This window comes from Xiphophorus hellerii, chromosome 8 (assembly GCF_003331165.1).
Source record: "Xiphophorus hellerii strain 12219 chromosome 8, Xiphophorus_hellerii-4.1, whole genome shotgun sequence".
NCBI lineage: Eukaryota > Metazoa > Chordata > Actinopteri > Cyprinodontiformes > Poeciliidae > Xiphophorus > Xiphophorus hellerii.
The window spans coordinates 12,285,570-12,303,815 of record NC_045679.1 but is presented as its reverse complement, the minus strand read 5'-3'; the positions used below and the strand labels follow the sequence as shown (position 1 = coordinate 12,303,815).

The window sequence follows — 18,246 nt, the reverse complement described above, 5'->3', positions numbered from 1 at the left end:
ATCAGAAAACAAACTTCTTGTTTGTATTCTGTGAAATTCACTTTCTATTCTATAGTTAAGATGTGTGCATTTATTTGTGTATATTCTCCATTTACTGTTATACAACCGTTGCTGATTTATTCGACGCTAAAATCAGGACTTTTGCAATCACCACTGCAACTCAAGGAGATAATGTTAACTGGGCTGCTTCCAATAAAAGGGAACACTTTTGATTGTTGCATCCAACGCCTTAAATTATTTCTTTCTTGAAGTGCAGAAGAGAATCACAGGTCTTCAAGCAAGTTTTGGCTGATTGTAAAATTATCTGTGCACACAGTAGAGTTTTGGAAAAAAAAAAAAAAAAGTCAAATCCAGCAAATAATACCCAACATGTCATACGATGATGATATATAGTGTTCTTATGTGAATACTTAGTAAGATTGGTCTCACCACACAGTTTATAACAACATCTGATCTTTTATCTCTATCTTTAACATGGCCAATTTTAAAATCTCAATTTAAAATCAGAGTAATGTAGAAAAATGAAAATCTCCCTCCACTCTTACATTTTTCTGTTGACACATTATTTGGGAAAATATCCACATCTTTATAAATCAAAAGATCATCATTTATTGTGTAATACAATCAGAAACTCTGTTTAACACTCCTCAGAGTAGAGAAAAGTTGATTTCCATACCAACAGCATGAGACGTGACAACAATAAAAAAAATCACATTAATAAAATAAAGAATTTAAGACCCTATTTTGCCAGATTCCATTGTCTAGTCAAATGAGTGGCCTTATAATATATGCAACCATCTCTGAGGGAGAACTTTTAAGAAATCCCTTTTCAAAGAAAATTGAAGGATATATAACATTTAGTCCAACCTACTTATTACTTGACAACTGCTGATAAAAAAAAATGTTCAGCTTCACTTTTACACTGACAAAATAATTCATGCATAATTTAAGATCTGGTATGGAATTTGTAAACAATCAGATCCAAATCGTTACTTCCTGACACTTGTGTTTAAGTGGCCTAGGCAACTCTCCATCGTATGTTCAAGTCAATCCCTCTAGTCTTGCAATCTATCGTCCCTGACCATGCAAACCATGAGCAGAGTGAAGACAATGATCATAGCAGCTATGAGCAGTATTTTTAATTAAAAAACATGATTACCTTATTCTGGTTTCCAGAACTTTTCAATCTGGCAAAGAAAGCGTCATTTTAAGGTCTCTCCATCAGTGTTCTATTGGGCTCAGTGTCAGAGTCAGTAGAGTTCACTGATATTCCCTTAAGCCAATGTTTACTTGGCAGACTGCTTCATGTTTTGTTGAACTACAAACCTTTAACACAGCCTGGAATCCCAAGGGAAAATATTTTCTCTGATTATGGTTTTATATTTTTCTATCTATTCATCCCTCTGTACGCCTGATCTTCAACGTCTTATATAAAAGACCTGCCCTGAGAAAACTGAATATCAAAGTATTTGACTGTAAGGGTAGCATTATTAAACTCATGCTTGATGTGTTATCTTCACATTGATGGTAAAATGTTTAAATATTTGATCAATTTGATGAATACAAAGCTATTTTTTCTGTTAGTTATTCAGTTCAAGGTGATGGGTGAGGGTCTGAGAGGGGAAAGAGGGAATTTCTGGGAAACTGAAGAGGAGCAACTGAAGAGCCTATTCCTTGTAGCCTGGGGTAGATTGTGTGAGTCTGTATTAGTTGGGTACAAAGCAGATGCCTAAAATATTTTGTACAGTGTTCTCATGGTTCTTATTAAATTTAAATATTTGATAACTGTCTGCAACATCCAGATTTGAGATCTGAAAATAGAAAAATTGCACTAGATGTAAACAGCAACATCAAAAACTTTTTTTTATTTGGTGAATTGAGTAAGTGCCTGAATGTTTATGGTAGGGTTGGGTCCTGCTCAAAAAAAATGCTTAGAGTTGTTGATATCTGAATACATGCTTCAACAATAAAAGATCAGTGGTTTTATGCAATGAAAAAAAGGGGAAAAGAAAAGCTTGCAGTATTTCAAACTGTCATGTGGCTCTAAAATAAGAATATTTAGCTATTTTATCTCTAAAAATGTAAATGTAATCTCACGTTATTTACAATAGAGGTCTAAATTGTACTTCTAACTTTGACATTTTCTGTTTTTAGAGGTCTTTCTGGATCAAGTTTGCATGCACTGCAAACCCATGTGTGGGTTCTTTTTGGTTACTGCAGCTTCCTCCCAGTCCAAAAACATGCATGTAAGGTTAATTGGTCTCCTGTAATTTGCACTTTGTGCAGGGTTTACCGCGCCTCTAGGACAATGATCAATGGAGATGGCACCAGCCCACTGCAAACTGCACTGTTCTCTTTTGGTTCTATATTTTTTTTTTTCAATAATCCATCCATGCATCATTTATGTCACAACAAATTTTGTACATTCCTGTGCCTTCCTTGAAGATTTTAATCTACAAAAACATGCAAGGAATATAAAACTAAAAATGTTGTGCATGGAAGATGCACGTGGTCTGCTGTGCACTCCGTTTGGGGTAGAGAAAGTGCACTTGATAATGCTTTTAAGGAGTGTGTGTCACAACATTGCCCTTTTTCTCTTTGTTTTTTATTGGTATATTTCTGTCTTGGCTGAATCAAGTAAAACATGACACTTAGGCTTCAGGCTTTTTTGCCTCTGACTTTCATCTAACTGTTTATTTAGAGAAAAAAACTCTAAATGAGCTCTTCGACATGTGTAAGCTGATTTTTGCCAATTGAAAATGAGGCATGCCACGGTGTTCTGGACCAACTGTCGAGGTTTCACAGCACAGGCTGGGAAACCGGTAAGGAAGGGGGTTTCAGTAGACAAGGTGCAGGAAATCGAGGGACTACAAACTCCCCCCTGTAACTGGGTGGGATGTTGGGTTAGTTAATATCTGACTCAGGCATGGTAGTCCTAATGATAAATAGAAAATAAATGACCTTAGCCTCGAAAGTATTTACAATATCATTTCTAAGGCTTTGGGATTCAGTATGTTAAAAGGTAAGGACTCTCTTTTTATTGTGTTAGGAAAGTGGCATGGATCAAATAAACCATTTTGTACAATGCATGATTTCAGTGTTATTAAAGGAGGTCCTGCTGACGTGCATGCTGGGCTTCTTTAATTGCTCAGAGGGACACCTAATTGAGCAGGGCTTATTACTGATCCTGCAGCTGCTTTTTTGCAGGAACAAGTCAAACAGACATGCTGTTGTAAAAAAGAATCTGTGATGCACATGTTGCTCATTTTGTTGTCCAAAACGAGCAACCTCTGTCCCATTATGCAGGCGACTGTCCTGTCAAATTATATACAACAGTTACTTTTAGCTGATGGATCAGCAGTATGGGCTGTTTTTCAATGACAGATTGTAGGAGACTGAAAGGCCATCCTTCAGTCACAAATAAATCAATCTGCATACCATGTTTTACAAATTAATCAGCTTGATATTTTATTACAGCAACACAATTAATGATCACATCAGCTTAAGCTGGCTATTTTGTAGGGTCTGATGTTTTATCTGCTAAAATTTGAAGGACAGCATGATTTAATATGTACATCATTACAAAGACTAGAAAATAACCAAATATCTTACCACATGACAGAGCAGTAAAGAGTTGGTCTAAAAGAGCAAATGCGATGTTGCTGAATACTCTCCTGTCATAATCTTGCAGTAAAACAAAAACCAGCAAACTGAGATGAATGGTTTACTTTTGTGATATGTGTTTGTGAAAAACCCTAGGTCGACTGATGCAAATAAATTATAAACAAAGCATCAAAATTGCAATTGAAAAAATAAAAAAACAAAAAGAAAAAACTGTTTGCTGGGATAAGTAAAACAAAGACTAGAAAGGATGGCAACTCGAGATTACAGGAAAGATCACAGATTTGGTAGCAGCTGTCCTGATTGACTGACTTGAAGTTGATGTGGAGCTGCAGGAAACCAAGGGACTTGAAACAAATGGCTAAATAAACAAATATCGCAGAGTGAACACAGACGCCATCTCATCAAAATACAAAAAAACCCCAAAAAACATTCCACTACATCACATTAGGTGTGTATGAGGATGTTTTTATAAAAGTCCCTTAATTTCCATCTATTTATTTGACATACGTACATCTTGCCTGATAATAATGGTTTGTATATAGGATACAAATGACAATACATTTAAATACTTAAAGATAAAATGAGCTGTATTTTTATAAATGTCCACCTGCTGTCTAGAAATAGGTTTTGCCTGTGTTATAGGTCAGTCCGTTGGTGAGGTTAAAATTGCAAAGGAAAATACCAGTCTACACGTATGACCTTGACTTAAAACAGTTCTGTATAATTCCGTGTTTCTTCTCCTCAGTGGGACAGCAAGAAAGATACATGTAAATGATAGATGACTTGTCATTCATCACTGTCATCACCTTGACATGCAGGAGGAAATAACAACCCAGTTGGGGTGTGTCACTTCCTGTGTGCTGCTATTCTCTGCAACTTAAGTCATTTACGTGGCCTTGCAGAATGTCAAATTCTGTGAACACTTTGTTTTCATGGTTGGAAACTTGTAATCATCAATCACCTCCGCAAACGTTCACAGCTATGTGTACAATCTGATTTAAATGGTTTGAATGACACTGAAAGATCCAAGCGTCAGTGAATTTAAGGCGTATTTACCTGACAGAACCCCAATGGTTTCTATGTATGTAATGGTTAACTTTTAATCAATAATTTAACATCTTGTTGCATCCCTTCAGTAACAAAACCCATTACTTGTGTATTTTACTTGAAGACAAGTATTTTAAAATACATTGCATTTGTACCCTTTCAGGTACAAAAAAAGTTTTCCTGTTGACCTTTTAAAACATCTTAAGGATAAATAAGACTTCCCACAATAACATTCAGCTGCTCTAGAGGAAAATTCATTGGTATTTTATTGTATTTTAGGGAGAATATTCAAATGGATGGAATAAACGCAACACAAGTGCATTCATTTTTAAAACTATACCACAAAAAAAGAGTTGCAGCTTTAAATTCAGAATTTAAAAGTAACAAAGTATAAAATTTGCTGGAAATTTCAAATAAGAAGGTGAATCATGTGATGCATTTGGATAAGTCTTGTTTATACAGAATAAATAACATCAGATGCTGCCAAAAACTATGGTTGTAAAAAGTCTGGGTGTCAACAGAACTGCAGCAAAGACATGGTTTTCATAGCAAGAAAATATTTTTTGCGCTGCATAGTAAAATAAATACATACATTTTAAAAATGTTGATATTTCAGATTTACTTAAGATAAATAATGATTTTTCAGGGAAAAAGCTTACAACACAGGAATGTGTAAGACTAAACTACAGCTCTTAATTGCCTGAAACAAAATACAGCTACAGGTTGCTTGAGGGCCTCCAGGTTAAGTTACATTTAAAAATATTGAAATCTTTATGCACTTGTGTAAAACTAATTACCAGAGGCTGCATATTTCAGAATATTTGTTGACATAGAGATACCTCAACATATTATCCGTATCCATTAAGCCGAAGCAAAGCTGACACTTTGTTGAACAATACATTTCGGTGGCTACAGTTGGCTGAGAATCTGAGCGCTTTGCAGTGCCAAAAGAAATTATTTCTCAGATGCTGAGTCATGCCCTGCTTTGCTTTTAAGCAATCAGTTACTTACTGACAAATGTATGACAAAGAACATCTCTTGTTTATAAGAATTTGCACTTTTAACTAGCAAAGAAAGAGAGGCATACGTACCTTTGATTGAAGCTGTTCTCCTTCCTATGACAGTGTAGTGTAACAACCCTATGACCCTCACTTCTGACATCCTGACTGACTGTCCACATAACTGGGTTACTGGCTCGAGCTCCCAGGAACACCACTCCATCCTTCATTTTGACTCTGAAACACACAAATTTTTCACTAATGAAAAAGAAGACAGTGTGCTAAATTACATAAAATGTAATCAGAAACAAGTTCTCGGCAGTATTTTATTCTTTTTTAACCAGCACTCTACTTCTCACTGTAAGACATCTACACAAAACGGCCTTAAAGTTTTTGATACATTAGCCAATGCTGTATGCTGCTAGAGCAATGCAAGGCCATAAAATGTTTCTAATATACCCATTTAACCTAACAGAAGAAAGCTGGTAACTCTTTCGGGAGTCTAGCACATGTCCTGTATTCTTCAAGCTCTCCTGAAGAGCCTCATCTCTCCAAAATTAGACTGACACTTCTGAATAATTAAAACTTGAATCCAAAAGAAATTTTTCTGCTCGCAGCCACTTGTGAAAGGTTACATTTGAACAGCAGCCTAAAAAAACAGTTCTCTCATATGGCTGTGAAGAGAAGACTTTGCATAAACTTCCTGTGAGTTATAAATCACCATTGGCAATAGGGTCACTTATACAATGCCATGTACAGTATAACATTTTGTTGGATATCTTCCAATTTTGTTGGAGATCTTGATATTGTTTTATGGTAATCAGGCTGTGGTTATGCCCCAACTTTTCTACATTGGTGCTAAAGCCAGCTGGTTTATCCATAGCATGGATGGTTGCTGGGCAATTACTATCTCACTTGGTGATGCAGAGGTACAACGGGGCAGGTCTAATCCAACCTCATTGACACCAACATCCTGTTACAAGACATACAAAGGCAGACACGAGGTATGCATGTCTGAGTTTTCTGCAAAGGTCAAAAGTCTGGATCTTCTCTCAGTATTTTTTTTATTTAAATAAAAATGTCTTGTCTAGTTTTTCAGCTCTTTGTCACTGTCGAACTTTATGCTCAAAATAAAGATTCTGAAGTACCCATTTCTGCCAGGAGTAACACTGACAAGTGAATAAATAAAGAAAAGGCTGCAGGAAGCACACACACATTTGTGGAGGGTAAACTTTAAAGCGATCATGATGCATTACAGTCAATAGTTTTACCTCAACCCCTGAAAGTGGAAAAATGCCTCCTGTAGATCCTAATGACAAGAGAACCCTCAAAGTCTCAAGCCTCCTTTGGAATGTCGAAGCATGACTAAGCCTATAAACCATTTTTTTATTTTTTATTAACAGTTATAAAACATAACAGAAAAAAAGATGAATCATTAGCTGTGTAAAATAGGATTCAGGATTAGCAAGCTTAGACCAATTAGGAATCATTTTGTAGTCAGAAACATTTTGTATATACTTCACTATACTTTAAGCCTGAGAGTAATGTAATAGCAGAAATTGTCTTCCTGCACCTTCCTTTTAATGGGGTTTGTAAAACACTTCAATTTCTGCACCACCTGCCCAAGCCTTTTTTATCCTGCTATCATTTCTATTATTCATGGTCACAGTATGTGGGCGGATATACAAATGCTGTAAAAAGTATGACCTGCTTCCTTTTCTGTTTACTGGTATAGCTCTCCTTATCTTCTATTGTCACGTTAAATTATCATAAAGTACAAGAGTGGCTTTTGCTTTTTATTTTGCCTTCACAACTTCCTCAAACTCTAAAACATTCAAACCAATATATGTGGGCAAGATGGAAGACAAAACCTGGTCCAAAACACAGAACAAAAAAGCTTAGAGACTTTTCATCTAACTCCATTATGAATATTGGGTCTACCTCATTTTGGATCTGCTAAACACTTTAAAAAGATGAATACAAAAGCTGTCCTGGGTAGGTAATGACATGACAGTCCATGCAGCAGTGCTTAGAGGAATACAGTCATTACCTTGTCTAAGTTGAACCAGCCACCTTTGATCTTATCCAATCTCTGCAACAGTAATAACTGTCCTTGGGTAAAAGGGTAATGGTGTGGAAACTGAACACAGTAATGAAGAGGAGGCAACTGATTGCTCTTTTGCTTACTGTTTTCATGTTATCACCTTATCTAAAGCACTTAAATGACTGCAATCATATGACAACATTCGAACTGGCAAACAGGGAACCAGGAAGACCGTCTTCCAATTGAGGCTCCTTGCAAATACCAGAATTGTTTAGGAAGAACATGGAAAAAAGGGGTTATTTTTCCTAGATTTACTTAGGAGATGCACTCTGTTGGCATTATCACTCAATGGTCCCACGGTAAAAATTACAATACACTTCAATATCTGTTTACATTTTTTTTCCAAGATTGCAAAATGTTTTAGTCTTAAGTAACCAAGAGCATTATTACAAAAGATTTGCTACATTTTTAGTAGAAAAATAAAGAACATCTATTGGTGCCACAGCCATGGCTTTAATGTGCTGTCTGTGGTTTACAATAAGCAAATCCATGGGCTCAAATAAGTATTATGTTTCATATTTAAGATCTGAAGTGCTTGTTGCAGATTAGGGGCATTCCTAGCCTATTTGGTCCACCCTTAATCAAAAACTATTACTGTTGTCAATTTCAGAATTAATTCTGAAATCTTTTTTTTTACAGGCAATTTACTTGACAGTTGCATTATTACTGCAATACATTTTACATTATTAAAACTGCACAGGTATTAAGGATGGTCTAAAGAAAAGAATTGGCCAAAATATATTCACTTGTCAAACATTGTATAGCTAGTTTTACTAAGTAGAAACAGATCAAGCATATTTTATTCATTGTGTTGTTTTATATAGTTTTAAAATCAATTTCAGTATTTTCTTCTATTAACTCATTACTTTAAAACTAAGGTAATGCAGACACAATCCTGCTAAATTCAATAACAAACTGTGAAAAGAACAAAACAAATCTTGTACTGACCTACAAGAAACACAAAACAATTTTCTTGATTTTCAGGGATGTGTGGCAAATGTAGCCATAATGCTAAACCTAGCAGCTAAACCTAGCTAACCAGGAACAATAAGTTAAATTTCAGTTTCTGTGTCATATTTCTTTTTTTCTTGCTCTACTGCAAGAAAAGAAGTATGTATTAACTACATTAAGATAATTCCTGTTTTCCCAATGTCTGTTTCAACCTGTCAATGTGTAAGAGGCAAGCTCCCCCAATAGGTCGCTAGTTCATTACAGGCACTAGTTTAGATAATGTTTTGTGATTATACTTGGCATTTCAGAATAAATTTTCAGTTAATCAGTTACTTAAATATATAGTTAGATGAATTGACCCACAATGAGTTTTAATGAAGCAGTTTTGAAATGCATAATTGGGTTCTCCCTCCATTCCTTCCTATCCCTCATGCAGTGCATCACATAAACATTCTAGCATGTGACACACTATATTGAGCAGTGGGTGTAAATTAACTAACAACAAGTCATGAATGAGATTGGTTTGGTTAATGTGATTTTTGGTAAGGGAGGGCAATCAGTGGAGTTACGAGAGGCAACAATAAGGGAAAGCAATTTGAAAGAAGGCTCACTTTCACGTGAATCAGCACATAAAGCTGCCTCATTAATTCTGTGGAAACCTCTATCTGTAAAATGAGTATTTACAGAAGACAGAAAAGACCATTTTAAACTCCCCCTGTTATATGCCTGACTGACTTCTAGAAACAACACTGGCAGAGGAAAAAAACAACACTCCCTTCATTCCGAGCTCCCTTATGAATGTTGAAATGTTGTTAGTTTATTGATATATTTAAAATGAGGAATGCAGTGATGTCTGTTATGTTGAGCAATTTGAGCAACATGGCTGTGATATTAGGTTTTGAGAGTCCAAGGCAATGTCTGGCACAAAAACAAATCTTTGTTACAGATTGATAGTGTGGGACCCAAGTGCCAGCATGTAGATTGAAAGTTCAGGAAGACATGGAGAATCTTTATCAATCCAAGGTACAAAAAAATAAAAAAGCAGGGCAACTTAACCACATGCATGCCCACGGTAAAAATCAGAGATGGATTTGAGCAGTGACTGAGAACCCACATATGATCATGTCCTCATCATGGCATTTGCTAGAGAGCAGAGGAGATTTATTTGGAAGCAAGTAAACAATTTGTTTTGAATGTCCATTTGGTAGAAGCAGGAAAAATTGGCAAGCATAAGGATTTGAATGCATTTGAAAGGGACTAAATTGTGATTGCAAGACAATTGGGTCAAACAATCTCCAAGACTGTTTAGTAACTGTTTGATGGTCTGCAGCAGTCAGGGAGTGATTGATCCAAAGTTCCCCAACAAAGGAACAAAGATGAACAAATAACAGAATTATTGGCTAAGGTTCATTGTGGTATGTAGGAGCTGATAGGTGTCCCAAATGAGCTGATCTCACAAACAGACTGAATGGCTCACACTGCTGAAAAACTTAATGCTGATCCCGATAAAAAGCTGTTTGGTCGGTATGGAGCAGGAAAGCTGCAGAGTTGTCAGGTTGCTAATGTTAAGAAGCAATTATTCAGATTGATCAAAATATTTCTCTAGACAGTAACTTATATTTGAAATCTTTGCAAGTCCTTTCACATTGTCATACAGTCTGAAAGTTGACAGATTAAAAACAGTATAATTGATAGTGTGTCAATAACAACTTGATTACTTTGCTAAATAAAAACCTGAGGAATAAAAATCTCCTCTGGAGGGGGATAACAATAATAATTGAACTAACATTTGGTTAGGAAAAAAAATGTCAGAGTACTAATACCAAAACCACAAGTTAAGTTAATGACAACCTTATAAGAGATCAATGTGTCATCCTGTGGACACAGTAGATATCCACATCAATATTCCTGGCTGTCAAGCCTTAAATTTATAGGATGTTTCATATGACAGGTGTGTGACAGGCACATAATCTAGCACTGCCATTCTGTGAATAATTGCTAAAACTGCTGAACAAGACATGCAAAGACATTGATAGATGCAGATTATTACCCTACAGTAAAGGCTGTATCACATCTATTCTGTGTCTATTTTCACAGTAGAAGTAGGCATTATTGTTTGCTACTGTCCACTCAAATTGCTACTTTTAACTCATGATCAATTTTCAAATTAGCATATCAATTAACATGTTCAATAAAAAGGGGAAAAGAAGAAAGTGAATCCTTTTAAAACACAGGTGTCAAACTCCAGTCCTCAAGGGCCGCTGTCCTGCAGTTTTTAGATGTGCCACAGGTACAAAACACTGGAATGAAATGGCTTAATTACCTCCTCCTTGTGTAGATAAGTTCTCCAGAGCCTTGCTAATGACCTAATTATTCTATTCAGGTGTGGTGCAGCAGAGGCACATCTAAAAGTTGCAGGACACCGGCCCTTGAGGATTGGAGTTTGACACCCCTGTTAAAATGTTGAAATAAAATCATCATTGCTTTGATAAATTGATGACTGTGTAGTGACAAAGAAAATGCAGATGTGTTTATCAGGAAAGCATATTGGTGGGAAATAAAATGAACTGTTAGCTTTTGAGCTTGTCAGAGAAAATATCCTTTCTTGGTTTGTTTCTTTTTTTGGGGAAAAGGAAGTGTAAAGGTCTTCATAGTCAGCTCAAGGGTGGAAGAATAGCTTGAAGTTAGAGGTGTGTGGGCAGAAAGACAAACCAGCAGAGTGGATCAGATAAGACAGGTATTCCATCACACGGATGAAAAGGGACAAATGATGGGGAAACATTTGAAGAAGGGGAAGATTTTGATAAAAGATTTTATTGGATAAGTGGCTCGAATAAAAAACATGTTTTCCAAGAGTTACTGCATCACTCTTGGAAAACATGCCGTCTATGTTGATGTTGTATTTTAGTTAACATAAGAAACATCAAATCCACCTCAGCAAAATTTTATTGAAAATACAGAGAAAACACAATGGTTTTATCTAAAGGACATGAAAATTTGGTTAAAAACACAAAAAGTGAAACGGTATCTTAATAATGATGTTTTCTGATTTGTAAATGTGGTTGAAAGATGAGCAAACCAATCCTCACATTCAATAGAAATGAACATCTAAATATACGTATTTTCATAGGCAAAAAAAACAAGGACAAGCAAATTTGAAAAGCTATCCAAATAATGTCCATGGCACAAAAAAATAAACAAAATATTAATATAACCAAAGACCAAGAGGAGAAAATCTGTTCACTGTATTGCATTCTAGTTAGCAAAGATAATGTACTTACAGTGCACTGTTGTGCTAAAGAATCCACTTAAAACCTCTTTATTATAACAAACACAAACACGAAGCAGCACATACCTATTCTATAAATAGAATAGAGGTATTCAAAATATGAGAGCTTTGTTAGAGAACAATGCTGCACAAATACCAAGGACTGCAGGCAGTAAGCCAGGGATAATGTTATAAGAAACTTTACCAGGGCTAGATTATAAAATTAAATTCCAAGCTGTGAATATCTCACTCTCCATGAAATGATTTGGTGATGTAAAGAATATGGTAGAAATGCCCTGTTGAAAGGGCTATATTCAGTTTGCAATTCACATCAGCTTGTGAAGTATTGCTTTCAAAAAAATACTTCCTGCACAACCTAATAAAAATTTTAATAAATAAATAAATAAAGAATCTGTACTGTAAAAAAATAAGTCGACACAAATCAGGATACTTCACAAAACTTCTCAATAGTCATTTATAAGTGAAATATATTTGACTTATATTATATAGTCAAATATAAGGACTATATAAATAGTCCTTATATTTGTGAATATAAGGACTATTCACAAAGCCAGATATTTGGACCAAACCAGATCCACTTTTTAAACAGTCAAAACTACTTAAATTTATTGACATTGCATCTTACAATTGTATCAGTAATCATCAGGTGCAAGGGAAATAAGAGACAATTACCAGAAAACATTCAATATTTCTTTAATAAACACAACAGATATTGCAATTTAAGAAGGAAATATAAATTTAAAAACTTAACCAGGCAAACAACTTCAAAAAGTTTCTATGTATCTATTTTTGATGCTATATTATGGAATAATCCAAACGAGGACCTCATAATCCAAATATCACAGTGTTTAACAAAAAATGTATAAAATGTGTTGCTAGAAGCATATAACGGATCAGCAAAAGTGTTTCTTATTGAAATGGCAATGACAAAGAAGCCCACATATGTAGATGTATAAGTATGGGTTCATATATATAAATAAATAAAACACATAAACTGCTCTGTCCACTAGTAACTGGGACAAAACTTAAACTGACTGGTGGGGTGGCTATTTGGGTTTGTTAAGTTCTGGTAGATACTACACAGGTTTACCTATGTTGAGTCAAACCTTACTCGTCTAATTACCATACATACCATACTTTTGATGTAACATAAATAACTCTGGACAACCAGCTAACTGAATAGTTTCTTTTAATAAGAAGTTGGAAAAATAAATCCTTAGCTCCAAATGAGGCTACACAATACCCCAAAATGATCAAAAACCTAAATATGGAGAAATGCCATTAATTCACAATGTTAAATGTTTCCCCAAAATAAAATAAAGCCGATAAGGCACTTTTCCCTTCTTTCTAACCGTTGTTTTACTATAACCAGAATTCAACTTTTGTCCCTAACAGAACTCCATACCTTTACCAAAAATGTACAGTTCTAAACTTAAACACAATATCACACATGGGTCCATACTCTCTCACACACACACTGTCGGGTACCGGTTAAAGTTTTTGTTGCGGGCCTGATGAAGCTAGGGTGCGAAGTCGCTACAAAAATCCTCTTCTCCCAGTGTAAACAATGAAATCAACTCAGACCTGCTCGCTCAGCCAACAGTAACCGCTCCTCACATGTAATCACTGGTATTAAAAATTTACAAAAGCAATAATTAAAGTTTCTCGCTTATATTTTTAATATACCTAAAACCAAAATACAAATACTTTGCAAATATTAAAGGGCCTTAAGTACATGGTTTTTAACCAGGGGCTACAGATATAATTTCTGAAATAATTTTAAATAGGCTACCCTTTCCCCTTAAATTGTTTAACTGGAGAGTAAGCCAAATTGCACTGAGCTTGTTTTGCAGGCCCTTAATTGACAAACACCTGCGACCAAATCCTGTTATGAAATAAGCACAGAAACCATAGAGAATAACAAACAGGTTTTCTTGTCTTCTCTCTCCCTCTCTTTGCTCCCCTCATTTATAAACAAAACCATCTCCATTACCTTTGGGAAAACTAAATTAAATAGTAGCCACTGACACATGAACCTCGGCTGGGACCTGGACCAGTAAATTAGGAATGTGAAGCAGGGCGGGCGGGTGAGGAGATGCCCTGAGTCAATTAGCTGGTCGGTGAAGTGTTTTTAGGGGTGAGTGAACCACCGGCAGATGTGGTGATAAAGAGGGAGTTAATTCAATTAATGAATTTGATGCTGCTCCAGCCATTATCAGAGCCAGTAAGGAGTGCTGGTGTGGAGCAAAGCTGCAAACACAAAACACGATTAACACTGTCTGATAAGAAGTGTTTGCCAGGCAAAGCTCATCTCTATGCACACAATGTACTGGGCCTCTCCTTGTGTCACTCCTTTGTCTCACTTTCAGCACATCTCAACTCCTATTTCCATCTGAATGTTTATCTTCCCCCTTTGAAACAATTAGCTTTTCTCCCTCTTTCAACTAACCTATCCACCATTGGTGTTCTATGCTAGATTCATTAATTTATTCATAAAAAGCAATCAAGATATCCTACACGCCGTTAGTCATGCCAATTTGTTTCATTTAATTTAACTTACTTCAGTGAGTAAACTTTCATCATGTAATTTAAAGGTCTACTGACTGAAACATCTTAATTAAAGTGCCTACAAGTAACTAAGTTTGTTGCAACTCTTGATCAGTTCAAATTTACAAGCTGGGCCAAGTATAGAGTTGATCAAATATATATTAAATAAAACATTATTCATCCCAATTATTGACAACCTATTTTATTTAAAGGGCAACAAAGGAGTAAGTCACAATAAAATATGTTGGACATGCAGCAAATATTTCCATCTTACTACTTCTAGTCTGCACCCAGAAATACAGTCCCACTGTTCTATTTGGATCAGCTTGACATATTCAAAGCCATAGTTTGGAGGGATGTTAGAAATGATGGAAGAAACTTTACAAAAGTTTCAGTCTGGAGAAAGAAATTTAAAAAAATGATGGGTGAATGAATTATGGTCTTATAAACTAAACTAGAAGTCCAACTTTTGTTTTTAAAGGACTTGGAGTGCCCAAATTAAAACCTGTGGAGTCACCGGCAATGATCTGTGGACAAGAGATGTCCTCAAAATAAGCCATGATTTCCATTGAAGAAATCACTGAATTATTTTTATTTCAGTTCTTTATTTCATCTGTGCTTATGAGAAGTTTAAAAACAAGTGCACCCCCTATGAGGCTGTGAGAAAAACTCTTGGTGAAGTTACACAGTGTAATATAATTACACTGTGTAATTATATATCTCAGAGTTCATACAATAAAATAAAAGAATAAGAAAAAAACTCTGTACTGAATGTTTTTGCAACCTCTCCTCCCTTAATGTTAATGCACACCCTCCAATTTTATCTGGAGGCTGTTCAGTAAAGCTGTGTTAAATTGGCTTAGCTCTGAATTTTAACCTTTTGAAATGCTAACTTCACTTTGGAAAAAGAAGAGGGAGGGGGAATCCACCACTGCCAAAGATCAATATCTGTATTATCAAGACAAGAGAGGAGATGGGTCCGTTTTGAGAATATCAGAGTTGGGAAGAGTTTAAATGTTCTTCTGAAAAGGGGCCGCTGTAATAAAAAGGATTTCTACTAAGTGTTATTTAGTTATACCTGAAGTGGATTGATTTCAGTTCTTTGAAATTTGGTCGATGCTGACTGTCACCAAACAAGAGACACAATTACAATCAGGTGGCCATACAAGCCACTGTACTTTACAACAAAATGCTTTGACAATTTACTTTAGAACTACTGGGAGAGAAATATCATTGATAGTTTCAGGCATTCTAGGCATTGTTTGATGCTTCAAAAGAACAATTTAGTGTCTCATCTACGGTAAGAATAAATATCTCTCTCACATTGTCTTTTCATTGGCAGGGAGAATGACTGACATGTGGAGCCTAGATGCAAGCACTGGAAAATCCTTGGCATCATTTAGAAAAAGAAGGGATATAAAGCAAATGTCAGAGGGAGAACAGTTGACTTCAAAGAGAAAAAAAGTTGGCCGATGTGACTTGTCATCTAACGACATTGACAAATTCATGATAGGTCAAGAGCAACTCCCATATCCTGGAGAGCCTACGGGAAAGATTTATGTTAACATGGCTACATAAACTCAGCTTTTGATCGTGTCCAAAAAAAAACAAAACAAAACACTCATTCATCTTATAAAGTTTAGTAACATTTGCTGATCTTATTTAAGCTTTAGTTCTAAGAATTTCCTCATTTCCCTTTGAAGAAATAGCAAACTAGAAGATAATTCTAAGGTCTTAAAAATGTTTAAGGTACTGATGTATTTTTATTCAAACTAATACATTTCAAGTCACCTGAAAAAGAAAACAAAGTCTCGGTCAGCTCTGTACCTTCAATAAATGAATGATATTACCTCTACTTGGCTTTAAAGTTATTTAAAAGTCAAAATACTGTGCAAAGAATTATTCAAAGAATTATTCAGTCCAAAACATTGAAATCACTGGATCCAATAATTTCTATGGCCACACTTGTATAAAATCCTCCACCTGGGCATGCAGACTGCTTCTACAAACATTTGTAAAATAATGTAAAAATAATGGTTTCTCTCAGGAGGCCAGTGAATTTCATCATGGTACCATGACAGACTGCCATCTGCGCAAAAAGTATGGTGGTGAAATTGCCTCGCTTCTAAATATTAATCACAACATGTTGGTTTAATATGACAAAGTGGATGGGATTGGAGTTAACAGTCACTTATTCATGAAGGGCACATAAAATCCCACAGTGGTGTCAGCAGATCCTGAGGCCAAAAGAGTAGAGGTTACCAACTCTCTCAAGAGTCAGACGTTACAAACCTTCAGACTTCTTACAGGATTCAGATTAGCTTAAGAACAGCACATAGAGAGCTTCATTGGTTAGATTTCCAGGGACATGTAATTGTAACTGAGCTTTACTTCAGCTAGTTTAATACAAATATCAAGTTCATTGGTGCAAGGCACCCTGCCACTGGACACTAGACCAGTGGAGACGAGCCTCTTTAGTGACATCCACAGTTTCACCATCAGTGTCTGGAGATATGCATCATGTGCACAAATGGATGAATTGATGTTTATTAGTTTTAATCAAGGTGGTTGCTTGTATTCTACTCAGCTGCAGCAAAATGTTTGTATCATATATAAGAACAATGAGCAGATTTCAGAAAAAAATTGGCAACAATGAAACACATGCTAGCATTTTGTAAAGAGGGCTAGGGGAGGATAGAATGGCAAGACTTCATTAACAGAGATTCTCAGCAATCACCTTGAGCAAAGTTGATAAAAATTTAATTCAATTAGATATGTTCCATTAAGATTATTTTAAAATCCCTAAAATGTTTCTTGAACAACCGCATCATCACTGTCAACACCAGTGGGAAGAATTAAGAAAATGTATTTTTTGTTTTTGCAAGCAGATAGAAATATAGTGCCACACTACTAGCAAATGATGGAATTAACTTAAAGTTTTGTAGAATGTGGCATTTACTGATTTTTATGGATGGACTATAAAGAGAAAACAAATAAGATGGAAAGTATTAACACTCATAATAGATACTGCTGAGCTGCTGTCACAGCCCAGCAGTATCTAAGCTTTTTGGGAATCCTAGGAATTCAGTGCTAGCTCAAACATGGCAAATAAGACTGAAACTTAAATCTTTGCAACTAAATGTAACTTGAATGTTCCACAGTCTATGTTGAAATCTATATAAGTTACTTGTTCTATGTAAAGTTAAATAAAGCCAGGTGTTCTGCTCAATTTTTGTGTTGCTTTAATTGTCACCAAACCACATACACAAAGCTGAACTGGCTGTTTATTTCTTCATTACACTTTTAAAAACTTTAAATATTGTGATGCTATGTAAATCTATTTGTTATTGGGGAAAAACTATTTTTTTTCCCCAATAATCTTTAACAAATTCTTACATAAGATCAAGTGTCTTATTTGGCATGTCAAACTTTTTTTTTTTTCAGGGTCAAAATATACTTGAGCCAAAATCTTCATAATTTATATCAAATACAAAAAAATTACTGCAACTCTGAATAAAAATAGGTTATATATTGGCTTGAATATTACAGCGATCTCTGTGTGTACTGAGTGTGTACTTAAAGCAAAGCCAAGGGAATGATGACACCAAGGGGTGTGACGGTGCAATATCCAATGCGGCATAAAGAGAGTCACCTCCAGTACATCACAGCTTGACTCTCATTACAAT

At 35.5% G+C, this 18,246-nt stretch overlaps 1 protein-coding gene across 1 annotated transcript in view; it reads right to left on the bottom strand.

Annotated features, from left to right (window-relative positions):
• The window catches only part of LOC116725086 (transmembrane protein 132C), a 214,607-nt gene that overhangs the window by 111,359 nt on the left and 85,002 nt on the right, over positions 1–18,246 (bottom strand). Inside the window, exon 4 of the mRNA XM_032570984.1 lies at positions 5,763–5,906. Coding sequence (XP_032426875.1) covers positions 5,763–5,906 — 144 coding nt within the window. The remainder of the gene's footprint in view (positions 1–5,762; positions 5,907–18,246) is intronic.